General features: G+C 43.4%; 1 protein-coding gene across 7 annotated transcripts in view; it reads left to right on the top strand.

The window, feature by feature from the left end:
• Nucleotides 1-19,119: 19,119 nt before the first annotated feature.
• The window catches only part of AGFG1 (ArfGAP with FG repeats 1), an 88,944-nt gene continuing 80,521 nt past the window's right edge, over nucleotides 19,120-27,542 (top strand). For 5 of the 7 annotated variants that reach the window (XM_025404531.1, XM_025404532.1, XM_025404533.1 and 2 more), the window contains exon 1: nucleotides 19,144-19,570. In XM_025404531.1, coding sequence (XP_025260316.1) covers nucleotides 19,404-19,570 — 167 coding nt within the window. In that variant the 5' untranslated portion in view covers nucleotides 19,144-19,403. Of the gene's footprint in view, nucleotides 19,571-27,542 lie in introns of all 7 variants that reach the window. The other 2 variants (XM_025404530.1, XM_025404535.1) reach the window with 2 other exon arrangements.

Below are 27,542 nucleotides of genomic sequence, written 5' to 3' on the forward strand. Positions count from 1 at the left end.
AACTCTGCCTCCCCGGCTCAAGCAATTCTCCTGCCTCAGCCTCCTGAGTAGCTGGGATTACAGGCACCTGCCACTATGCCCGGCTCATTTTTCCATTTTTACTAGACACAGGGTTTTACCATGTTGGCCAGGCTGGTCTTGAACTCTTGACCTCAAGTGATCCACCTGCCTCAGCCTCCCAAAGTGCTGGGATTACAGGCATGAGCCACCACACCAGGCCTTAACCTTTAAGTTTCCTTCCTTCCTTCCTCCCTCTCTCCCTCCCTCCCTCCCTTCCTTCCTTCCTTTTCTTTTTTTTCCAGACAGAGACTCACTGTGTCGTGTGTCGCCCAGGCTGGAGTGCAGTGGTGCAATCTCAGCTCACTGCAGCTCACTGCAACCTCTGCTCCTGGGATTCAAGTGATTCTCCTGCCTCAGCCTCCCGAGCAGCTGGGATTACAGGCACATGCCACCATGCCCGGCTAATTTTTGTATTTTTAGTAGAGACGAGGTTTCACCATGTTGGCCAGGTTGGTCTTGAACTCCTGATCTCAAGTGATCTGCCAGCCTTGGCTACCCAAAGTGCTGGGATTACAAGTGTGAGCCACTGCACCCGGCATTTTAAGTTATGTTTAAAAATTAGTTTAATTATGTTTGCTTTGTGAATCTGAAAGAGTGGCTTATCTTTTGTGAGTATTGGTTTCCTCATCTGTAAAATGGAAGTAGTAATAACCATTTTTCAAGAACAAAGGAGGTAATACACATGAAGCATTGGCATAGTATCTGTCACATCTAGTTTCTCAGTAAATGGTACCTTTCCAAAGAAAAAGAAAAGTGCCCACCTAGCATTATAAGGATTCAAATTAATAAGTAAGAACCATTATATTTAGTTGGAAAAGTCTAGAAAGGCTTTATAGAAGATTTAGAATCTGAGCAGAGGCTCAAAGTACAAACAGATTTCTACATTTGAAGATAATAGCAGCAATGGCCAATGTTTGCCACACACTGTTCAAATCACTTTACATGTATTAACTCATTTAATACCAAAACACAGCTGGTATTTTCATCCCCATTTTGCAAATGAGAAGATTGAGGTACCAGAGTTGAAGATACTAACCCATAGTCTCACAGACGGTTTGGAGCAGAGCAAGGACCAGACCCAAGCAGTCTGGTTCCTAAGCCTCAACTCATAACCACCACTTAGGAGGGGCAGTGGGGGCCAGTGCAGTGGCTCATGCCTATAATCCCAGCACTTTGGGAGGTGGAGGCAGGAGAACTGCTTGAGCCCACGAATTCAAGACCAGCCTGGGCAACATAGCAAGACTCCATTTCTTAAAAAAAAAAAAAAAAAAAAAGCTGGGTGTGAGGGTGTGAGCCTTTAGTCCTAGCTACTAGGGAGACTGAGGTGAGAGGATGGTTTACGCCCAGGAGATCAAGGCTACAGTGAGCTATGATGGCACCCCTGCATTCCGGCTTGGGCGACAGAGCAAGACTCTGTCTACAAAAAAGTAAAAATAAATAAACAGAATGGAACAGGGAACTGGAGGGTGAGAGGGATGGGGGAGACAGGCAACAAAAAGCATTGCAGGCACAGAGATGATGAATGAAAAACCTGGGGTCTTCCTCTCATGAGACAAAGCAGTGTGAACAGGTCAGAGGCACAGTGAGATAGGAGCCCCGTGTGATGGAAAAGCTGGGGAGACAAAAGGTCAGAGGGAGAAGTGTTGTCACTGAGTTGCAGAGAGGTGGCCTCACCATTGAGCCCAGTTCATACCTATTGATTATGAAGGTAGCAAGAAGGAGCTTTCCAGATTTTGCAAGTCCAGGCCAGATTTAAACATACGGCCTGTGTTTTCTTAGGAGGCTACCTGGTCTAAGAGGGCAAGGTAATCCCCTCCTCTGTCCACAAAATGCTGCTGACCTTTGACTTTTGCCAGAAAAGCTTTAATCTGGTGTCACCTCTCACCAGGTCCTGGCAGTTATGTATATTTCTTAAAAAGGTTAGACTAGCAGTTTTTCAAGCTTGCACAGTAGAATGTCATTGTGTGCATGTTTAATTAATCAAGCTGGCATCTAGACTGTGAAAAGCAAGTCTGCAAAGCACCTTGAAGAAAATAATAAACATCCTTCAGTCTTTAAAACACAAACTGCAACAAAAATGAACACTTTCCTTAAGAATCATGAAGACTCAATGGATGCCAAGTTTGCGTGTTATTTTGCATGAAATTTCCTCCTCTCTCTCTCAAATTCAGAGTTTTATAGACAATTTCATCAGGCCAGAAGTGTCAGACTTTCTCTTCGATGGAATCATGATGTCTTTATATGCCCAAATATCGTTAGCATTTAGATTCAAAGTTACTTCCTCTGCAAAAGTTAATTGGATGGGATGATGGTTATTCAATGATAATACATTACACTGTCTTAGTGTGACCCCTGGGCCTGTCATTTCATTAACAGTCCAGAAAGCATGTCTCACTAAGGCTTTTTGGCTCCTAAACACATGAGGTCACCTCTGCATGCAAAATGAGTCCCTCAAAGGTAGTTAGCATAAATTACCTTATCACTCAACCACAAAAGCATCTTTCTTTTGGCAAAATGTTTCTGACTTTTAAGTAACTTCCTCGTACATGCATTTTTGCTTCTTATACTCGTTATCCAATGAAGCGAAACCTAATAATAATCTAGGCAACTGTTTGTTTTGTTGCTAGGAAGACCTGAGGAACTGCTATAATCTTCTTTTGTTACAATTTTTTTGTATTTAAAAAATTACTACTCTGAAAAGAAATTACTGTGTAAACTCTGCTTGTGGTTTTGTCAATTTTGCTCCCATTAAAATAGGTACATGACATCTATGAATTTATACTAAGGAGAGAGTTAAATGACATCTATTATGTGTTCACACTTTCTAGTCTGTTTCCCTCCCGTTTCCTTACTTCAGAAACCCTCTAGAGGTGATGTTCTTGCTACTAATCAGCAGTTAACCAGACCAATGGCTTTATTTATTCATTCAACCATTTATTCATCAGATACTAATTGAGCACCTATTACATGCCTAGCACTATTCAAGGCACTTGGAAAAAGTTAGCACATTAGCGAAAAAGCAGGAAAAGATTCCTGTTCTCCTGGGGCTTAAAGTCTCATAAGGGATAGTTAGATAATAAATAATAAACATAACAAATACAAGAACTATAGAGTATATTGAAGGTTCACAAGTGATCTGGAAAAAATAAAAAATGGCACCAGGGGAGTGGAGAACTGGTATATGCAGCAGCGAGGAAGGGGCAGACTGCCATATTAAATAGGGTAATCATGGACAGGCCTGGTTGAGAAATAGAGATGGAGAGAAGTGAAGGAGTTAACCAAGCCAATACCTGGCTTAAAGCAAAGGTAACAGCTAGAGGAAAGGCCCCAGGCAGGAGCTTGGCATGTTCCCAATGTGGCAAGAAAGTCAGAGTGGCTGGAATGAATGGGAGAGAAGAAAGAGCTTTGTGGGATAGGAGGTCAGGGGTGCTGGGGGACAGGGTGCACACTGCAGGAATTTGAGTAGCAACATGATCTGACTCAGTGTTTAAAAGGATTCCCCTTTAGGGCCTTTTAGGGCATGGTGGCTCATGCCTGTAATCCCAGCACTTTGGGGAGGCCAAGGTAGGAGGATTGCTTGAGCTCAGGAGTTGAGACCAGCCTAGGCAACACAGTAAGGCCCCTGTCTCTACATAAACAAACAAACAAACAAACAAACAAATAAAGGATCCCGCTAGCACAGGGTTGAGAATGGACAGTGGAGGGGCCTCAGTGTGGAAGCAGGAAGACCAAATTACTATATTCTACAGTCACATTAGAAAATATTAAAAACCCTTTTTGGTTTACATTGTTGTAAACCAGACTTAGAACTAGAAACAAACAAACAAAAAACCCTCCTGTTCAGTCACCTTCTTGGACTACAACCCTTGCATAGAAACTTCAGCACCCTCCTGGAGGAACGTACAGCATTCCTAGCCCCCTGGCTTTTCTGCGCTAGAGGAGCAGTAGATCCGCTTCAGCTAACTTGGTAGTGCCCTGTGGGGGCGGTGCAATTACGTCACAGAAGACCATCATCAAGTCAAGGGGCACTGAGGCAAACACAAGGGTGGGAAGTTCCAGAAGTAGTTCCGGAATGCTTGCTTGGTGATGCAAGCCAGGAACGGAATCAGGGGAGGGGCCAGCAGGTGCTCTATCCTCACTGTGTCTCACTGACGCTAAAGACACAGAGTGCATGTTCTTTGATATTTAGAGTAACAAGATGCAAAATAGCACACCTGACCTCACCTCACTCTGTTTTTGCCTTTGAACTGTCATGATGCAGCTTGGACTTGTATCAGTCTATTTTCTTTTCCTTTTTTTTTTTTTGGAGATGGAGTCTTGCTCTGTCGCGTAGCCTGGAGAGCAGTGGTGCGATCTCCACTCACTGCAACCTCTGCCTCCCAGGTTCAAGCGATTCTCCTGCCTCAGCCTCCCGAGTAGGTGGGATTACAGGAGTGAGCCACCACACCTGGCTCATTTTTTTGTGTGTGTGTATATATATACACACATATATATATTTTATATATATATACACATATATATTTTATATATACACACATATATATATTTTATATATACACACATATATATACACATATATATATCTTTTAGTAAGATGGGGTTTCACTATGTTGGCCAGGCCGTTCTTGAACTCCTGACCTCAAGTGATCTGCCCACCCTTGACCTACCAAACTGCTAAGATTACAGGAGTGAGCCACCGTGTCTGGCCTTATTTTTTTTCCCCCTTTTCCAAAGTCTAATATTAGGGATATAGTCCAGTGAGAGAACAATCACTGATACGCAAAAGGGCATCACAAAATTGAGACCCAAGATCAAAGGGCAATAATGAGATTGAACTTCATGCTTCTGAGGACCTGTCTTCATAGTCTGTGTAAACATAAGTTAGAAGCAAGAATACTTGGGGCCCTCTTAATTATTTCACATGACTGAGAATGTAGGAGTACAGCTATTAGAAGAAATCCTAGGAGAGATTACTGCCCTAGAAAGAGAGGTCTCTGGGCCTCTGCTGAACCAAGTAAAGCCATCAGAAAGTTTAAATGAGACTACAGGGAAATATCACAAGGGACTGGAAGCAATGTGGGAAGGTCATCTAGCCATAGAGTGGCAAACAGGGTGCAGATCTCACAGCAACTGGGATCATTAGTGGTATCTTCTGAGCAGAGAGTTAGTTGCAAGGGATTCCAAAGCTACATGTGGTATTGGCTAGAAATGGTGTAACGAGCCTGAGTGATGCCTGCTCCATACTAAAGAGGCAGGAGTGGCGTACAGAGACCACATAGCTAACATTCCTGATGGGTCGGTTCTCTTGCCTTCTTATCTGTCTACATTCAGATCATCTTAGAAAGATGAGATACTAATTCTATTTTTAAGAAGATTTGGCCAGGCACAGAGGCTCATGGCCTGTAATCCCAACACTTTGGGAGGCCAAGGTGGACAGATCACCTGAGGTCAGGAGTTCGAGACCAGCCTGGCCAACATGAGGAAACCCTGTCTCTACTACAAATACAAAAATCAGCCAGGTGTGGTGGCGCGTGCCTGTATTCCCAGCTAGCTGGGAGGATAAGGCAGAAGAATCGCTTGAATCCAGGAGGAGGAGGTTGCAGTGAGCCGAGATCGCACCACTGCACTCCAGCCTAGGCAACAGAGTGAGACTCTGTCTCAAACAAAACAAAACAAAACAAAAAACAAAACAAAACAAAAGAAGCCTGAAGAGGACATGATATATAATCCTTTCAGAAATGCAAATATTAAAACGAATTCTTAAAAAAGAATTCTTAAAATGAGTTCTTCTTGTTTTATCCGAGGTGGGACTGCTTTAACAGACAGCTGGTTTTTGTTGTCCTGGCCTTTGCAGAGAATGGAAGAGTGTCATGTCCAGGAATTCATCTGTGTCTATGGTCTAGATTCGGGGAGGGGGTCCAATCTTTTGGCTTCCCTGGGTCACACTGGAAGAAGAATTGTCTTGGGCCACACATAAAATACACTCACACTAACGATAGCTGATGAGCTAAAAAAAAAAAAAAAAAAAACAGCAGAAAACACTATGGTGTTTAAAGAAAGTTTACGAATTTGTGTTGGGCCACGTTCAAAGCTGTCCTGTGCCACGTGTGGCCCACAGGCAGTGGGTCAGACAAGCTTAGTCTAGATGTTAGACACTCTCCTTCCTCTGGCCCATCCTCCTACTTAAATCCAGGGTTCCCCTCCCTCTGTTCCCCACCCCCCGACCTTTTTTGTTCCTGTAGACAAACTGGGGACTTTAGATTCAGACAGAAGGAACCTCAGGGAGATGATGCATTGAGGAGAATCTGGGTTCCTGTTTTGGTTCTACCATCAGATCCCTTGTTTTCCTAGTAGAATGAGGGGGATTTTAACCTTGGGCACGGGATCAGCCTGAGATGATATTTTACATGTCTGGTGCATAGTTAAGGAAAGGGGAGGTGGTATCTTCTATCTGATTCTCAAAAGGGGCTCTAACCCCAAACCTGTTGAGTCATTGGGCTCAGTGATTTCTAATATTCTTTCAATTTGAAACTTTTTATGTGAAGATCCGTTTTCACTGGGCGCCATGGCTCACGCCTGTAATTCTAGCACTTTGGGAGGCCAAGGCAGGTGGATCACTTGAGGTCAGGAGTTTGAGACCAGCCTGACCAACAGGGTGAAACCCGGTCTCTACTAAAAATACAAAAATTAGCTGGGTGTGGTGGTGCATGCCTGTAATCCCAGCTACTCAGGAGGCTGAGGTGGGAGGATAGCTTGAACCCAGGAAGCAGAGGCCAAAGTGAGCTGCGATCGCACCACTGCACTCCAGCCTGGGCGGTAGAGTGAGACTCCATCTCAAAAAAAAAAACAAACAAAAAAAAGAAGATCCCTTTTCATGCAATCATATACCCTATGTATCATGCTCACAGCTGGAAGATGTAGCAAAATACTCTTCAAATGGCAACTTCCAGATCTTATGGAGAATGGACCCATATTTATCAGATTTAAGATGTTTAAAATAGACCCAAAATGTAACCTGTATAAGAAAGGAGAAATAGGGGTTGTTAAAATTTCCCTGAAAGCCCATGTGTAATAAAAATGAGTCATTATTCTAGAGGGTTTTCTGCCTTTTAAGGGCTGTAAATCAGAAGCAATGCTCATGGGAGACAAGGCCATGCTCCCCGGGTCTCCTGGGGGCGGCGGCAGCAGCACCACCCTTGCCCTGGCTGTGGTCCACGGCGCCTGGCTGCAACCAAGGCTGCAGAACGTTGGGTTGCTCTTCTGCGGTTTTGTCACATTCATCAAATGTGGTTATTGTCAACTAGATAAAGTATAGTAGGGTGGTTATGAGCACAGTTTCTGAATCAGACTGTCCAATCCTGGATCTCCCCTGGGAGCTTGAGCAAGCAACTTAATTTTTCTGTGCCTCAGTTTCTTCACCTGTAAAATAGAAAGAATCAGATCACCTACTTCATAAAGTTCCCCTGAGGATTAAGTAATTTAAATATACGAAAAGCACTTAAAACAGTGTCTGGCAGATAGTAAGCATTCTGTGTACTTGGATAGTAATAGCATTCCAAATATTACTTATCCAATCCATAATATTGGATAGGTAAAAGCACAGAAAAAAGGTCTGGAAAGGTAACGATGTGCCGCTACTGCTGGACAAGGGGATGTGAATGGGAGAGTGTGAGCTGTGGGCAGGGGAACTTTTGGCTTTATTGGCTGTGTTAGCTTCCCAGGGTTTCTGGAACAGACTGTCACAAGCTAGGTGGTTGAAAACAACAGGGATTTATGCTCACAATTCTGTAAGCTACAGGTGAGCAGTCAAGGAATCAGTAGGTCCATGCTCCCTCCAAAGGCTCCAGGGAAGAATCCTTCCTTGCCTCTTCCAGTTTCTGGTGATCTTAGGTGTTTCTCGGCTAGTGGCAGCATGACTGTCACCTCTGCCTCCATCATCACATGGCCTTCCTCCCCGTATGTCTGTGTGTGTCCTCTCTTCTTCTTATAGAGACCCTAGTCATTGGATTTAGGGCCCACTCTAAATTAGAATGATTTCCTCTTGAGTTCTCCAATGAATCACATCTTCAAAGGTCTTATTTCTAAATAAGGTCACATCCTGAGGTTCTGGTTGAATGTGAAGTTTTAGGAGACGCTTCAACTTACTATATCAGCATTGTTTTGTTTTGTTTTGTTTTGTTTTGCTTTCTTTTTAAAACGAGATTATATTCATGTATTATTCAGGGTATTTTTATTGTTTTTAAGACAGAGTTTCACTCTGTCGCCCAGGCTGGAGTGCAATGGCACGATCTCGGCTCACCGCAACCTCCGCCTCCCTGGTTCAAGCGATTCTCCTGCCTCAGCCTCCCGAGTAGCTGGGATTACAGGCGTGCGCCACCATGCCTGGCTAATTTTGTATTTTTAGTAGAGTTGGGGTTTCTCCATGTTGGTTGGGCTGGTCTCGAACTCCTGACCTCAGGTGATCTGCCCACCTCAGCCTCCCAAAGTGTTGGGATTACAGGCGTGAGCCACCATGCCCGGCCCTACTTAGGATATTAAACAACAAAATGAAACAAGAAAAGGGTACTATGGGAAGCTAAATTATACATGTATACACTTGCTTACTCTGTCTAGGTTGTAGAGGAGGTTGTTGATGGGAAAAGAGGGAAATATAATGATAGCTAACACTTGTAGAACGATGACTATCTGCCAGACACTGTTTTAAGTGCTTTTCATATATTAAATCACTTAATCCTCATAGGAACCTTATGAAGTAGGTGGTACGATCATTTCTATTTTATAGGTGAAGAAACTGAGGCACAGAAAAGTTAAGTTGCTTGCTCAAGCTGCCAGTGGAGATCCAGGATTGGACAGTCTGATTCAGAAACTTTGCTGGTAACCACCATGCTGTACTGTCCTTCATGTATGGGCACACATAGGCGATACAGGTCTGAGTCAAGAGAATTTGACATCACTTCCTAAACACACACACTCTCCTTTTTCTCCCCAAATAAAGCATCTATAAATGAACGTTGTTTCTGTGGTTAGAAATGTTTGGAGAATTTTATCTGCAGAATCTTCTGAACCGGACATTGTCTGGTATTTACTTAGAAGAAATAAAAACTTCCGTGAACTGAGTAAAAAAACTGATATGTTCCTGCATATCACTGACTGCTGTTCAGATCACTTAGAGCACAATGGATTTCAACCAGTCAAAGTGCAGCAACGCTCTGGCCAAAGGGTAGCCACACACAAGGTGGCTCATTTACGGCAGCTTCTGGCAAATTGCAGCTAAACTGCAGCTCTGGTTGATTTGGCAACTTACAAACAGCACACACTGAATGGAGAAGGAATTGGTATGCCATATTTGACATGATGAGAATAATGAGAGCGGTGCTTACATTTATGCTAGGTGCTGTGCTGAGTATATTTTCTTACTCTGTTCTTACTGTAATTTTCTGAATCATTAATGCCCTAGACAGAGGTGGGGTGGTGACTAATGATAAACTGATAGGGGTATCCTTAAGGTAAAAATGGCCATAGCCTTGTTTCTGTAAAGTTGCTCCAGGGACATCCCCACGCATAAGCAGACTTGGATTTTTCGCTGTAAGCCCTTTGCGGTAAGTTTTATGCACATTCAACAGGGACACCTCTGTGTAGCATCAGTTACCTAAATGAATATTCAGGCAGCTTTCACTCTGGGAACTTGGTGTGTGTAAATTTTCAGGTAATTTCCCTCATTTGAATAACTTCTTGAATGAAAACAGGTCCTTCAAGTGTATATCCTGGAGCCCCGGGGCTTATGAAGCAGAAACCTCAGGCTAACAGAGCCCAGTTATGTCCTGGGATGTTTGTATTCCTAGACCCCAGCTCGAGACTAGGAAGTGCCTCCTAGGTTTTCCTGTTCTCCTGTGGCCTTGGTTTGGAGTCACAAGAAGAGGATGCAACAGAGTACAGTGCTGACTGTACCGGTTACATTGTGGTCTCCAAAGTCCAACCACTGGCCTTCCAGTCCCAGCTCCATCACTTCTCAGCTATGTGACCTTGGCAAGCTCAACTCGGGAGGCTTAGTTTCTTCATGTGTAAAATGGATAGAACAATAAAATCTATGTCCAAAGGCTGCTGTGAGTATTAACCGGGAGCTTAGTCAACCAGGTAACATTGGTCATTGCTATTGGGGGATCAACAGTGGAGCTCTATGTCATTGATTCCCTTCTCAGGGGATGGGGTAGGATGGCGACATCCGTCAACTGGGCTCAAGAGAGTTACTTTGTGCTCAGGTCACCACATGCTGTCTAATGAGCCATTGCCTATCGCCAGCATTTGTTGAGAAATACAAAAAGAAAGAGAGGAGGTTTTTTTGGAGACCCACTTTTAAAATACCCCCATCTGACCCCTTCAAAATGGAGGGCCGATGGGTAGGGTCCATTTTCCTTTTCTGTAGGCCCAGCTAGCCCCACTGGTGTTTCTTTTCTGATAACTAAAGCAGGTTTCTGTCCCCACAGGGGCCCCTTTCTTTCCCCTGAACCAGAAGGGAAGATCCCCTTTCTCTTTTCAGTAATGGGCAAGAACAAAGTTCCATTGACAACGTGAATGGAGCATTTCTTACCCTGGACTCTCTGCGCACTGCAGAGGCAGGGACCTTTTCTCTCCCCCTTGGCTTCTGAAGATTATGATTCAAGTCCTCTACAGGCGACTAGGGCAGCCCAGGAATCCTGATTCTGGCACGAACTGACCAAGAGAGGGAGGCTGCTTGGTTGCAGAGCCTCCGTGCTGGTTCATTTTACCTGTGACTTCTGATAGGTGTAACCTCGAGAATTTCCCCTGCTTCACCTACTCTGGGCCTCCCCTAACCACCCAGTAGCATCCTCTCCTTTCACATGCTATTAGCATACCCTGCTTCACTTTCCATCGGAGCACTTAGCATCACCTGGTCCATTATATTAATGTGTTTGCCTGTTCTCCCGCCCAATGGAACATAAACTCCAGGAAAGTAGATGTTGTCTTGTTCATTGCTGAATCCCCAGTGTCTGGCACAGTGCCTGGTAAAGAGTAGATGCTCAGTAAATATTCATTGAATGAATGAAGGCAGGCTGAAAGCTACTTCTGGTTTCCCTCTAAAATCCAAAAAAAACCACAAAACTGTCTTTCTGATAAATGGATAACTAAAGTCAGGTTGCAATGGTTTTGGGCTTTTAGAATGGCCTGAGTTTGGATCAGTCCACTGGCGCAATTTATGAGAGATCTTTTATGGCCCAGCAAAGTAGGGACACAGAAGGATATGACTTGGTCCCTGCTCTCTGAGCGCACAAAATTCAGCTGGTGAGACAAAGCTCACAAATGACAGTGGAAAATGAACTGAGGTAAAAGAAAAGGTCTCCAACAACATGGATAGCTGGAAGGCAGGTCTGCAGCTTCTCTGTTTTTCCTGGCATCTCTAAGGAAAGAGAAGCCAGGAACCCACCTGTCAGTGCCATAGCCACCGGTGGTAAGGGCTACGTGCCCTACAGGTGTCTAGCTTCTGCATCCCTGGTGCTCTCTGTAGCATATACCCAGAAACTACACTAATATTTCCAGGAAGTATACACCAAGTGCTGTTCTCTGTAGGTTTTGCCCCCTCTTTCTTTTCTGTCATGCTGCTTCTTACAAATTAAAAAGAAGTCAGGAAGCAAGGTTAAAAATAATCAAACCACAGCTAAAGGAAGGTACCTTCAAAAGAAGAAACGGGGGAAAAAATTGAGTGGACTTTTATTCCACAGTGCTTTATACTTGAGGCCCTGTGATTATTCACTCTGTGAAACCCAGCGGAGCCTGGGGGAGTTAATGGGGCCAATGTTACTTTTCTTTTGCATTACTTACGTGGGCCGTAAAAATGAGCACTGGTTCCATGGCCAAAAGCGGAAAATGTCACGTCATGGGGAGGGAAGAATGTTAATCAAAATGCAAAACCTACAGCTCTAGTTTTCCTACATTGTAAATGCTTATTTCTATCAGGTAACTCCTCTCTGTAATCCAAAGCAGCTCCGGGCACCACAGGAGCAGAGGAAAGGAAGATGTGAAGACCCTAAGTATGGACAATATTGAGGCCAGAAACAGTGGCTCACACCTGTAATCGCAGCACTTTGGGAAGCCAAGGCAGGAAGATCGCTTGAGGCCAGGAGTTCAAGATCAGCCTGGGCAACATAGCGAGACCCCAGTCTCTGCAAAAAATATTAAAAACAATAATTAGCTGGGCGTGTTGGTGCATGCCTGTAGTCCTAGCTACTCTGGAGGATCACTTGAGCTCAGGAGTTGGAGGTTGCAGTGAGCCATGATTAGGCTGCTGCACTGTACTCCAGCCTGGGTGACACAGCGAGATCTTGTCTCAAACAAAAAAACAACAACAAAAAACAATATTGAGGGTCCCCAGCCACCCAGAGCTACCTGACTGAAACTGGGTGTTTAAGAGAGGATTTGGGGGCTTCTGAGAGAGGCTCTGTGCTCTAAGACTTGGGGCTAGGGAAAGCCGATCAGAAATGTGGGGGCTTGGGGAAGAAGGTAGCTTGTTTTGTGACCAGCTCAATTTTTTTTGAGAGTCCCAGAAACAGGGCCTCCCAAAGCTGTGGCATATTCTAAAATAATTAAACTTAACCAATATATTGTTGAATATTAATTAAATATTCAATATTAATTTTATTAATATTAAATAGTAAGTTTATTAAGACAACATTAAACTTAATATAGAGGTAAACAAAGAAAATACAGCAATCGCACTATTCACAACGTAGGTCCAAGACTTACTAAAAGTATGAGTGCACTGCAGCTGGCAAGAACGATGTGGGACATGACCGGAAACATCTTTTTTTCTATTCTGTCAATGGATCTTTCTGACACTGCAGTAATTCAGAGATATCGTCAAAAGTCTAAACCTAAGTCGAGCGTGGCAGCTCATGCCTGTCATCACAGCATTTTGGGAGGCTGAGGTGACAGGATCACTGGAGGTCAGGAGTTCGAGACCAGCCTGGCCAGCATGGCGAAACCCTGTCTCTACTAAAAAAAAAAAAATTAGCCAGGCATGGTGACTCATACCTGTAATCCCAGTTACTTGGGAGGCTGAGGCAGGAGAATCACTTGAACCCAGGAGGCGGAGGTTGAAGCAAGCCAAGATCGTGCCACTGCACTCCAGCCTGGGCAATAGAGCAAGACTCTGTCTCAAAAAAAAAAAAAAAAGTCTAAACAGATGACCTTTATGAACGGAAAGCCCTTTAGGGACAAAGCCAGCACTGGCCATCCCATGGTGTTTCTTACTGCTAGTCCTGCTTTGTTCTCAAGTAAACAGGGGGCCTCCTCTTGGGGCCTTGCCTGCAGGCATGGAGGGTGGAGCAGCCTAAGATGAGCTGGCAGCTTGCTGCTGGCTCCCTGGGGCCTCTTCAAACACCAGGGTTTGTCGGGGATATATTCTCTGACTCACCAGTAGTGATAAGACAGGCCAAGGACCTTTAAGCAAGTCAGACAGCATTCAGGGAGGTTTTAGATTCTTACCACTGGAAGTCTGATTCCAGAATTTGCAAGTTCCTTAACAAAACTGTTGTAGCTTTGACAGAACTGTAGCCATTCTGGGAGCCAAAACAGCAGAGAGAACAATACACGGAATGCTGAACCTGCTGCATGAAAGTGAGGGAAGCTTCATCTCTGCCTCCTCATTGCTGCCTCTATTTATTCATTCAACCAATATTTACTGAGCCCTTTCTAAGTGCCAAGTCTCACAGTGAGTGCTGGAGAAATAATAGCGGACAAACACAGACTTGGTCCCTTCCCGGAGGAGGCCTGCAGTGTATGGGGCTGGGGGAAGGAAGAGGGACCCTAATTGAAAATCACAGAGCAATGTAAGTAGCCACAGCAGCAAATGCTATAAAGGAGAGGCACGTGGGGCTATGAGTACATATAATGAGGTCTGACATGGTTAGGCATGTCAGGAACGGATCTCTGAAAAACAGATATTAAGCTGGATCTGTTATGGTTGAGAAAGGAAAGAGGAGATGGAAGACCATTTTTTACCAACAAAAATAGTGTGTGCAAAGGCCCTGTGGTGGGAGCCAGGAGAATGTAAAAAACTGAGACGGAGTAGGGCTGGAGCAGAGTGGTGGAGACTTAGGATGGTGCCCAAGGCATCGGGGCATGGGGCAGAGGCCAGGGGGCGGCGGGGGGCGGGGGTGTGTGCGCTGCTGGGGGTGTGCTGGGCCAGGCTGGGAGAGACCTAGGGTGGGTAGGAAAGAGGCTGCCTGTGCAGGGCTTCTGAGCCTAAGAGGTTTTCTTTCATCCTAAGAGCAAAGCAAAAGCTTAAGTAGGGGGAGGGGGACTGGGGACATCTGAATCACATTGGGATTTTGAAAAGATTACTCTGGCTGCAGTGTTAACATCTCTAAAGGTAATTTCTGCTTTGCAAGTCCAACAAGCAGGATCAGTCTTCAGTCACTGGAAGCAGAAGCTGGTGCCTTGCAGCCATATCTGGGTTTCAATCCTGGCTTCATGCCTCACTTCCGGCATGGCCTTGGGCAGGCCAGCCTTTCAGAGCCTTAGTTTCCTCATATATAAAATAGCTGTAATAATACCACTTTCTGCGTTGCTGTGAGAGTTAGGGAAATTAAAGCAAATAAATAGTCTTGCTTGATACACAGCAAACTCTCCTTGGGATATTTTAAAGTAGAAACTGACTTTGATACCATGTATGGCATAAAACAGCTAACATCCAAAAGGGCTGTATAAACTTTCAGCTTGAGGAAAACATGTTGGACCTAACTTCACCTTCCTACAGGTTCACAGTTTGGAAATACTGCACCTACTCTTATCTCTCTCTCTCTCTCTTTTTTTTTTTTTTTTTTGAGACAGGGTCTTGCTCTGTCACTCAGCCTGCAGTGCAGTAGCACGATCACAGCTCACAGCAGCCTCAACCTGCTGGGCTCAGGCAATCCTCTGGCTTTAGCCACCTGAGGAGCTGGAACTATAGGCACATGCCACCATACTCAGCTAATCAATTTTTTTTTTTTGTAGAGACAAGGTCTTACTATATTGCCCAGGCTGATCTTAAACTCCCGCGCTCAAGTGATCCTCCTGCCTTGGCCTCCCAAAGTGCTGGGATTACAGGCACGAGCCACTGTGCCCAGCCTTACTCCTGTCTCTTTAAAACAACAAAAACACAATAATCAACCAAGCGCTCATTTAACTGTTTGCATAAGGTGCTACAGCCACGCCTTCGGATTTTGGAATTTATCAGATGATAGACCATGGAGAGATGAGCAACCAGAGAACAAACAAATGACAAAAGAGCACTGCAAATATAGAAACAAGTAAGTCACTGGCTGTGGCATGAGGGCACTTGTTGGTTATGAATAAGACACTGCTGGGTGTCATATTTAGCCAGCGTGGGGCTGGTCAGTAAGCCTTCTGTATGGATCAGTCAAGGATTCAACATTGCTTTCATCTCTTGAACGGCCCGGGGCCCTGTCAGACTATAACTCCAGGGCCAGTCGCAGCGGCTCATGCCTGTAATCCCAGCACTTTGGGAGGCCGAGGCTGGTGGATCACTTGAGGCCAAAAGTTGGAGACCAGCCCGGCCAACATGCTGAAACCTCATCTCTACTAAAAATACAAAAATTAGCTGGGTGTGGTGTTGGGTACCCGTAATCCCAGCTGCTTGGGAAGCTGAGGCAGGAGAATCACCTGAACCCAGGAGACAGGGCTGAGATTGCACCACTGCACTCCAGCTGGGGCAACACAGCGAGACTCCATCTCAACAACAACAATGAAAACTTCAGTTGACCATAAGTCAAGGGTCTTGTCAAAATACTCAAGAGCCAGCTTTCAGTGGTTCCCAATGGCCAATGATGAGACAATGTAAGCATCGGGGACATAAAATACATTAAATACATTTAAATCCTTGAGTTTGTAATAGCACTTTAAAAATATTGATCACCTAGCCTGGGCAACATAGCGACAACTTGTCTCTACAACAAATACAAAAGTTAGCCGGGTGCGGTGGTCCTAGCTTCTTGAGGGGGTGTGCTGAGGCAAGAGGATCACTTGAGCCCAGGAGTTCGAGGCTGTAGTGAGCATTGATTGTACCATTGTATTCTAGCCTGGGTGACTGAGTGAGACTCTGTCTCCAAAATGTAGATATATCTATATATCTCTGTCTATATATATTGATCACCACTGAAAGGTGAAATGAAACCAATACACTATTTTGAAAATTTGGGAGTAAAGGAAAGGAATCAAATATTTATCCTCCCTTTCTGACATGTACTATACCAAATAAAACTGTAGATGTGGGGAAATTTTTTCTTTATAGAAAATTTGAGCTGATAAATGAAGGAATGGTAGAATTCGTTTTATTTATTTATTTTTATTTTTTTATTTTTTTGAGACAGAGTCTTCATTCTCACACTCAGGCTGGAATGCAGTGGTGGGATCTCGGCTCACTGCAACCGCCACCTCCTGGGTTCAAGCGATTCTCCTGCCTCCGCCTCCTGAGTAGCTGGGATTACAGATACCCGCCACCACGCTCAGCTAATTTTTGTATTTTTAGTAGAGATGGGATTTCACCATGTTGGCCAGGCTGGTCTCGAACTCCTGACCTCGGATGATCCTCCTGCCCCAGCCTCCCAAAATGCTGGGATTACAGGCGTGAGCCACCGCACCCCGCCAGAATGACAGAATTATAATATCACTATTTTCTTCTAATCATTAGTGAATTAATGAATCTAGACATTAATCATCAATGGTTACTAACATCATGAAAAAGATACTCTCTCCTCAATTATGTGCCTCCTGATGGAAGAACACAATGAAATGAATGCCTGCCCTGCAAAAAAACTGAACTGGATACAAGTGAACTACATGTAACTACCAATTTTTAGCAAATAGAACCGAGGAACATGTTAAATGATACAGATTATGAGAAACTCTACAGAATAAAGTGCCCAATTACTAAAACAAATGAATTGTAATTTAAAAAAAGAGATGGTGGAGAAACCCAAAGAAACTTTATGAGACATATTACCCAGTTGCAAGGAGGGGGTTCAAACAAACTGTAACAATATTATTAAAATGTTGATAATTGCCAACTTAAACACTAGTGTGATATTTGATGATCTTTAGGAATTATTAACTTTATTTTAATTTTTTTCAAGGTGGAGTCTCACTCTGTTGCCCAGGCTGAAGTGCAGTGGCACAATCTTGGCTCACTGCCACCTCCGCCTCCCAAGTTCAAGTGAGTCTCCTGCCTCAGCTTCCCGAGTAGCTGGGACTACAAGTGCATGTCACCATCCCTGGCTAATTTTTATATTTTTAGTAGAGACCGAGTTTCGCCATGTAGGCCAGGCTGGTTTTGAACTCCTGACCTCAGGTAATCCACCTGCCTTGGCCTCCCACAGTGCTGGGATTACAGGTGTGAGCCATCGTGCTCGGCCTATTGTTAACTTTTTAGATATGCTAACAGTATCATGGCTAAGTTTGAAAGAGATAACGTTTTTCTTTTTTAGGGATACAAATGGAACTATGTACCGTTAGATGAATGGTATGAAATCTAGAATTTGCTTTAAAATAATAGAAGAGGGGATGGAGGGATGGGTTGAGGTATTCATAAAGCAAGATTAGCCATGAGCTAATAATTGTTGAAAGTGGTCCATGGGCTCATGGTAGTTTGATATTTTCCATAATAGAAAAGCTTAAAAACATTCATTGGCCAATGTATCTGTCCATTTCTTTTAATAGTAAAACATTATTATTAGTAGTATTATATTAATATGAAGTCTCACTTCGTGGATTCACCCAGTCCCTTTCAGGAGAGATGTGGAGGTTGGCCTTGGCTGTTAGGGAACGTAGATTCTAATCCATTCACCAGCCCAGTGATTTGGGAACTTCAGCTCTCTGGGTCTCCCTGTACTCCTTTGGAAAATGAGAGACGAGAGACGAAGTTGACTGCTGCAGTGACTAAGAGATTTGGGTCCTGCAGTCTGACTGTCTGGGTTGGAATCGAGTTTCCCCATAGGTACCCTTGGGTAAATTTACTTTATCCCTCAGGGTTTCATCTTCCTGTTTTGTAAAATGTAAATAACAATAACACTGACCTCGAAGTGTTGTGAAGATTACATAAATGATTTCGTGCATTCATTCCATCAACATTGAACAGCTAGTCTCCAGCTCTGGGAGGGGAATGGGATGGAGTGGCAAAGAAAATACAGGGGCCAGTCTGTGTAGCGCCTAAAGGGAGACCCCAGAGCACCCATGGTAAACACGAAATAAGATGCAGTATTTCAAATAGCTAGAACTGAGGCGAAAACACAACGCAGCAATTTGATGGAGAGCAACTTCGAGAAAGGTGAGCTGCAACATTAACTAGGCTGATGTGGGACAGCGTGGCGGAGGTGACATCTGAGCCCCACCTGACTTAGAGGACGTCAGCTATGGATAATCTGGGTTTCCATACGCAGCAGCGGTTCTCAAGCCAGGTGACTGCACCGCCCTAAACCTCCCTCCACTTTTGGCAATGTCTGGGGATTTTTGGTTGCCACCACTGGGGATGGGGGGTTTGTTCTGGTATCATTTAGTGGGTATAGGCTAGGAACGCCGCCCAGTATCCTATAGACAGGACATCCCAAGGCCCCCAAATTAGCTGGTCCAAAGATAAGGAGAGAAGAGCAAGGGCAAGGGTACTGCAGGAGTCAGAAAAGAGCTTGCTGTGTTCAGAAAACTCAAAATCCAGTGTGGTTGAGTGAGGACGATGAAGAATGAGGTAGACTGGGCTAGACTATGGAGCACTTTTCAGGCTGTGGTGAGGAATTTGGAATTATCCTCAAAGCAGTGGAAAACCCTTGAACAGTTTTAAACAGAAGGGGAAGGTAACCCATATGAAACGCTTTGCATATATAAGCGCTTAATAAATACTGTCTATTATTAATACTGTTATCATCATTGTGTCTTCCCTACTCTGCTCCAGACCCGGCCCATGCCTCAGCGCGGCCGCAGTGACTCCTCCTGGCCAGCAGAGGGCGCTAGCAGACACTTGGCCACCGGCCGCCTGGGGCGGGCCTCCTCTTGCCGTCCCCTTCCTCGTCTTTTCCCCTCAGGAGAAGTCGGGAAGGTGGCGGCGGCGGCGGCGGTTGTCCCGGCCGCGCCGGTTGGTGTGTCCCGTCAGCCCGCGTACCGCAGCGCCCGCGCCGCGTCGAGCCCAGTACAGCCGAGCCGCTGCGGCCGGGTCCGGCGCGGGCGGCGCGCGCTGACGGAGGGCGGCGGCCGCGGCCAGGGCGGCCCGTGGGACCGCGGGCCCCCGGCGCAGCGCCGCCCGGCTCCCGGCCCTGCCGGCCTCCTCCCTTGGCGCCGCGGCCATGGCGGCCAGCGCGAAGCGGAAGCAGGAGGAGAAGCACCTGAAGATGCTGCGGGACATGACCGGCCTTCCGCACAACCGAAAGTGCTTCGACTGCGACCAGCGTGGCCCCACCTACGTGAACATGACGGTCGGCTCCTTCGTGTGTACCTCCTGCTCCGGCAGCCTGTGAGTGCGGGGCGGCCGGGCTGGTGTCGGGCCCTTCCCAGGAGGTGGGGGAGCGGGCGGGGAGACCGGGACCCTGCCGGGGCCGGGGAAGCGCTGGGCGGCATGGGAGGCTGTCGGAGGCGGCCGTTGGGCGCCGGCTGGCGGGCGCGGCGTGGGAGGCTGCGGGCTGGATGCGCTGGGCCGGAGCAGCCGGGCTGGAGCAGCCGGGCTGGGGATGCGCTTTCGGTTTTGCCGGGTAAGGGTTTACGTTCTGTGCTGCCTTCGTGGGTGGGACGTGGGCGGGGTTGGGGTCCAGGAGGGGGCGCCCGGGGCGAGCCTCCCTGGTCTCCGCCGAGCCTGCGGCCGCCGCCCTTGCTCTCCAGCTCCCCGGGGCGTCGGGCTGTGTGGGGGGGAAGACGCTAGGAGGCCGGGGAGGTCCATGCGGGTCCTTTGTGTGCCCCGCCTCTCAGCGGCCCGGGCGCGGCGGTGCGGAGCGAGGCACCTGCTGGGCGCCTGTGCGGGGGGTCGGTGAGAAGCTGGGGTGGGAGGGAGGAGGGACGCCTGCCTCGGCGGTGCCTTTTTTCCTGGGTCGAGAGTACCTAGGTAACTGGGAGAAAGCAGGCACCTAGGAATAGTAGCAGGATGAAAGCATCTTGGTGGCAGGTGTGAATCCCCAGGGAGAAGTTCGAAAGGATTAATTGCGGGAGAGGGAGGCAGAGGAGCAGATTTGAAGCTGTGGGATTTTAGTTTTATGGTCCAAAGAGAGTGTTGAGGAGTTTGGGGAAAGTTTTAATGGCAATGAAGTACCGACTAGGAGCTATGTGGTTCTAAATATGATGGAGTTGTTTGTGAAACTTATCTGTATCTCGTTATCAATACCCGAGTGCCCTGGCTGTACACAGAAATGAGAGCTAGCAAGCCAGCGTGATTTCAGAAAGACACTACCTTCTTGAGTTACTGGGATGATTTCTGTTTGTTCTTCTTTGCTTCATTAAGCTTTATTTTGATAAAGATTTTTATTGCCGTGCAATTTCATGTGGAAAATGTACAGGTGGTTTTGGAATTGATAAAATGCTTTTATATTATTATGTTGTATTTAAAGTTACTAACAACGTAGCGGTTACTAAGTATTCTTAAAACCTTTGCTTGTGAGATTAATACTGAGACAAAGCACATGATACTTTATGTGGGAAAATTGATTTCTTAAAACTTAGAAAATACAGAACATGTCCAGTAATGTACTATTTTCTTTTTAAAGTTGGGCAAAGAGGCATTATTAGTATTACATGAGTTACTTCTTCAGCAGACATTTTTTTGGTGCCTATTAGGTTGTGTAAAGGCCCTGGGGTGTGCTAATAAATATAGCGAAGTCTTGTTCTCTTGGTTCTTACAGTCCAGTGGGGATGCAAAGTAAGAAAAATGTCATGGGCAAGTACTATGCTGAACTTTAAAATTGTTTGATATGAGAGTCCTCACGGTTACTTTTAGGCTGTGTAACCAGGGAAACACTCTGAGAAGTTGCCAGTTAATGATATTCTTGAATTACTACAGAATCACAGAGCTGGGTGGTATCAGGTAGGTAGCCTGGTTCATGCATTTCATTTACAGAAAAAGGAGTAAAGCTGGAAAGTTGTTACTTACGTTGGACAATATTGGTTCCAAAATGAAGCCAACAGAAGAATTGTAATTGTATTTGATTTTTATTACATGGTTAAGATGTATGTCCTGCTTTTACTAAACACAGGTCCTTTAGTCCATGTAAAGTATTCGGTTTGAAAAAAATCCATATATTTACACTTTCGGATTTCTGACATTTCTGTGTAGTCCTTGTAAGTACAGCAGCAAATACGTAATATCAAGGAAATATTTTCAAATTTCTTCCTAGATACCACATTTCAGAAACATTCTATATAAAAGGATGTCTCAGCATAATGACAATTATTTATCCTAATGGAATTTAATCTGTGGCAGATAGGACTTCATTTCTCTGTTGGGTCATTCCACAAATATTTATTGCCCACTTGTCCTGTGTCATAAGTTACTTGGATCTTAACTGTTCTGTGGAGCGTGCCTTGTAAGTATGTAAACATAGAGTTACAATATATTGTAGTATTTCCTCTCTGTGAATGAGATAGCCATGAAATATGTAAATGATATATAGCTTCTCTGGGAGTTGATGCCTGAGCAAAGACCTTTAAGGACAAATTCTGCTTCATGTAGTTGAAATATCAAGTATTTATGAGCTAGGTATACATGGCTTTGAATCCTGACTGCAAGTATTAGTTACGCAGTATTGAGAATGCCACTCAATCTATTTGAGCTTGAGTTTTCTCATATATGAAACATTGAGGATAAGATTTCCCTTGTAGGTTTTGGGTGTAGATTTGTTTTCAGTATTAAAAATAATGTATGTTAAACATCTCACGTATTGCCTGATACATAGCAAGTGCCCCATAGACGAGAAGCATCAAGGGAGAGGACATTCCATGAGTAAGGGAACAATACTGTATGTGAAAAATATTAAATAAGAAGTATCCTAATAAAAATCTGTCACTTTGGATTTTATGGTTGTAACTCAAAACCGGAATCAAATTGGTTTAAAAATATGAAGGGTTTATTGATTGATTTTAAAGTAAAACTATCCAGTGGCTTAATAGTATTGCCTAGATTTTTCTCATTCAAGTATGGTTGTCCCCAGCTCCTGGGTGTACTGCCTTAATTATGTCGTTGGTCCAATGCTTTCAAAAGTTCTGCATTTCCCTCTAATTGGGTTAGCTTAGATCATGCCACAACTGGACACATGTTCTACCCTGACTTCATTGTCACAAGGATCCCCAAAGAGAGTTCCCAAATCTGAAATCTAGAATTCCTGGGATGTAGGGAATGAAGACTGGAGTGGCAACCATCAGATGTCTACTGCAGAACGTTGGAGGGACAATAGCTTCTGAAAATTTTTTTCTTTGACAAGCAATAGTGCAGGAAAATAATTTAGGAAGAATAATATGACTCAGGTTTAATAATTATGTATTTACTGTTTAGATGACATGGTATAATTGAAAGAATATGAATTTGAAGTCAGATTTTGACAGTGCTTTGTGGCTTAGGTCTAGGTATTAAACTAGGCCACTACATGCAGGTTGGCCCAGATCCACCCTCTTAGCCTCAGTTTCTTTCTTTGTGATAAGAAGATAACGTATAGCTCAGGGTTATTAAGAGGATTCAATGACACACATACTTACTGTATTTACTTATTGAGCACATACTGTATTTGAGGATAGGGCTAAGCACTGGAGTTACAAATATTGAAATAAGACATGCTAGCTGCCATTCCTTGATTTACCTGGAAAATATGATACATAGCAAATAGTATCCACTATCATGAATTCTAAATCTTAGGATAGTGATATACCTTCTATCGTTTATACTAATACTTTTTTTTAAAATAAATTGAACTAGCATCTTGTTAATGTAACTAGAGTTGGAGCTAATATTTCCTGTTTCTTGTTTTCCAGATGACTGTCCTATATGCTTGAATGATGTTCATTCAGAGTATATAACTGAATTTAGATTGTGAAACTTTAAAATGAACTTCAGAGTTAGATGCAGTTAAACTATTTGTTACTGAGGCAGAATGATGAAGGCATCCTGATTGGTTTGTCACTATCTTTTATTATCTTTCTGATTGTGTTTATGGAAATCCCTAAAATTATCAATGGACACTTCAAACATTTAGAATATAGCCAACAGTAAAATTGGCTTTCATGTTAAAGAACTTCTAGTTGATTTAAAGACTAGTTTTAGATTAAATTATTTGTTTTATAGATACTATAAATATTAGTATAATTGATATGTAGTATAAAAGATTGTCCTATCCTTAAAAAGTGATCCATACATTTTTCAGTCAGGGTTTAGATAAAATAATAACATTTGAGAAAGAGGTTGCTGCTCTTAATACCATCTATTTTATGTGGACAGTGCATTTAAGCTTGAAATTTCACAGGTAATAAATGTAGCTGGATAGTAACTTATTTTCCATTGAGTCTGTGTACATTTTGACTCTTGAGATGAATATTACAAAAATTTTAATTTTTTTAGATGACAGATGAAAAGAGGTATTTAATGTTTTTATACAATTAGTAGCATTAGGATGGATTGTAAATCAGATGCTCTTTTGGAGCTCTGTATAATATTCAGGACCTTATGAGGTCACAGTGAGCAGGGATTTATATTCTTAATACCTTTTTTACTTTTTTTGGATACTCTGATATGGCCACATTAAGTATTTAGAGTAAGTGGCCAAAATATTTTATACTTTTTCTTTGTTTTTTTTTTTTTTTTTTTTTTTGAGATGGAATCTGTGATCTCGGCTCACTGCAACCTCTGCCTCCCAGGTTTGCGCCATTCTCCTGCCTCAGACTCCCGACTAGCTGGGATTACAGGCACCCATCACCATGCCCGGCTAGTTTTTGTATTTTTAGTAGAGACGGAGTTTCGCCATGTTGACCTGGCTGGTCTTGAACTCCTGACCTCAGTTGATCCGCCGCCTTGGCCTCTCAAAGTGCTGGAATTACAGGCATGAGCCACCTCGCCTGGCCTACATACTTTTTCGTTTGTGAAGGACATTTTTATTTTAAGCAAATATTTATTAAGTGCCAGATACTAGCCCATGTGCTGGAGATAAAACAGTGAAAGTATTTATTGAAAAAAATAAAAACTATCGAGTGCTAGCTGTGTGACAGACATTCTAGTAACAGTGATATGAGGAAGGTACTATTATCCAAGCTCAACTTTAAGTTGTAAAATTAGTGCACACTCTCAGTGTTTCGTTGTTACAACCTGCTGGAAGTTGGGATCTGGAACTGATGCTGATTCCACCACCAAAGAATGTATGGTTACCATGGTTACTGTAAATTGTTGTGAATTCTATATTTTGGGGATTTAAATGGTAGATTTTACTTCATTGTATTTTAAATGGCAGAATAGACTTACTTTTTTTTTTTTTTTTTTTTTTTTGAGGTGGAGTTTCGCTCATTGCCCAGGCTGGAGTGCAGTGGCGTGATCTCAGCTCACTGCAACCTCTGCCTCCCAGGTTCAAGCAACTCTCCTGCCTCAGCCTCCCAAGCAGCTGGGATTACAGGCATGCACCACCATGCCCGGCTAAATTTTTTTGTATTTTTAGTAGGGACGGGGTTTCACCAGCTGGTCTTGAACTTCTGGACCTCAGGTGATCCACCTACCTCGATCTCCCAAAGTGCTGGGATTACAAGCATGAGCCACCATGCCTAGCCCAGAATAGATATTTTATGATGCATCATAAACGTTTGTTTATGGCTGTGTCATGCTTTTTATTATTTTTAAGGAACTTCTTAGCTCCAAAATGTGTGTTCTTATCTTTGAGTTTTATTGAGAAAATACTGTTGTGTATTCTGAATTCAATGGGAAAGATGGTGCCATTCCAACAGCAATTCTTTTGAATTTGGCATGTCCATACTACCATGTGCTGTAATTCTCGTGCTATTTTTTTATAGTTGAATTCTAATTAGAACCCCTCATTCTGTGCAGTCAGGATTGCTAGTGGATAAGTTTATCAAAAAATTCGGTTAAAGCAAGCAATCAGTAAAGAAAAAAAATACATACATGCACACATACATATATGTGTATCTATTATATATACATATATAATATATATTTAGCAAGCATAGGTTTTTTTTGTTTGGGTTTTGTTGTTGTTTTGTGACAGGGTCTCACTCTGTCGCTCGGGCTAGAGTACAGTGACATTATCGTGGTTCACTGCAGCCTTGACCTCCCTGGGCTTAGGTGATCCTCCGACCTCAGCTTCCCAGGTACCTGGGACTACAGGTGTGTGCTACCATGCCCAGCTAATTTTTGTAGAGATGGGGTTTCGCCATGTTGTCCAGGCTGATCTCCAACTCCTGGCTCAAGCAATCCTCCCACCTTGGTCTTCCAAATTGTGGGGATTACAAGCCTGAGTTATCATGCCCTGCCTCAAGCTTAGGTTTTTAAATTTTAACATACAACTGTTAATTTCCTGGCACATAAGACTTTGAATATGGGTCCACTGGTTAGATTCTTTGTCCACCAATATAATTTATGTCCACTTACATTATAATTTATGTCCAGTTATATATAATTGTCCACTAATATGCTATTTATGATTTTTAGCATTTTAATGTACTTATAAAACAGTTTGAATGCTGAATTCTTCTAGATTTTTATGATTTTTCTCTCAGTCTTTTACAGTCCTTTTCCGTGGTCAAATAACAGCTTATCCTAGTGACTTGTTTTAGTCTCTAAAAATACTTAGTTTACATGGAAATAATTCTTCTTACTCCTGCCATTGTTTTACATGACATTCACTTAAACTATATACTTACCAAGTACCATACCAACTGTATTACCAAATACTATACCAGACAAATTTTGATAAGCATAAAACTCACTCACTCCTGAGAGAGGAGCAGGAGAGAGTGGCCTTCTAGCCATGAATGTTCATTGTGCAGTAGGCATTAACTTTAGGTTTTTCAGAGGGAAGGAGGAACATAGATTTAACCAGCAAATTGGATAAGAAGGACTCTTCTGTATGGTGCTGTGGGGTACCTTTTATACTGGGAAAACTCCAGCATTCGGGGAGTGGTGACATCATTTGACCATAACCGCGTATAAAGGTATCATTGCCTTGTTAAGCCTTTTTCTGTTCCGTATTCATTCATCCATCGTTTTTGGCATGTGATTTTTAAACACTGGCTTTTAGTTTCAAAGTGGATAAAATACAGTTTAGATTAAATTTATATTAAATTTTATAATATTAGTGCATTATAAATGAAAAGAATTAAGACTTTGTTTTAAAAGAACTTGCTGACCTCTGGATCTCAATTTGAAAATCATTGTCTCTTTGGAAACCTCTGTATCTGTTCCAATAGCATTCTTTGGAAAACAGGCAGATCTCCTTATTTGATATTTTCCTTCTTTTCTATGCAGCATGCATGATGTTCACATTTGTGAGAAACTCCTATGGAAATATTCAGGACTAGGTGTTATTTCCCCCCTCATTTTTTCCCCCACTCTGTAATGTGTTTTCTAATTCAAATCAAAGTGATGATTGTCTAGGGAGATACAACTTGGATACCTTTAATGTATGTAAAAAACGTTTTTAAGTCATTTATAACTTTGAGTACTTAGATTAATAGCATGTTCCTTGTGACACCTTTTACAACCTTACACATGAGAACCATTGCTAAAGACATCTGATTGAACATTAGAATGAAATTCATGAACTATACAGTGGGGACAGGAAACTTATTTGAATTGTCTGAAATACAGAGAATTAATTTTTGTTTGAGTTAGAACATACTTTGCTCAAAGACTTCTGACTAAGATAGCAGTCTTTTTGATTGACACCGTACATGTTTTGTAGAGGTCATAATTATACCTTGCTTTTATTCTGGTTGCTTATTTTAAGAGGAATGTTAACAAACTGGAGCATGCTCCAAGGAATCTGATCAAGATGGTAAGGAAGTTTGAAACTATGTATTAGAGGAACATTTGCAGGAACCAAAAATGCTACTAGCTTAAAGAAGAAAACATTAGACGATGGGGGAGCTGTACACATGATCACTGTCATTGGATAATTTAAGGCATTGGGAGAGGTAATAGATTTGTTTTTATGACTCTAGGGGGAGATGCACCACCAGCGTTTGTAAGTTATGGAGAAACAGTATACGTTTAGAAAAGGAAAGAGGAATTTTCCTTGTAATTGTCAGATTCCAAAAATTCTTGTCTTTCCGTATTTCTTATTTTATTTTATTTTATTTTACTTTATTTTTGAGACGGAGACTCACTCCATCTCCCAGGCTGGAGTGCAGTGGCGCCTTCTCAGCTCACTGCAACCTTCATCTCTCAGGTTCAAGTGATTCTCCTGCCTCAGCCTCCCTGGTAGCTGGGATTACAGGCATGAGCTGTAATGAACTTCCTT

Source organism: Theropithecus gelada, chromosome 12 (genome assembly GCF_003255815.1).
Source record: "Theropithecus gelada isolate Dixy chromosome 12, Tgel_1.0, whole genome shotgun sequence".
Taxonomy (NCBI): domain Eukaryota; kingdom Metazoa; phylum Chordata; class Mammalia; order Primates; family Cercopithecidae; genus Theropithecus; species Theropithecus gelada.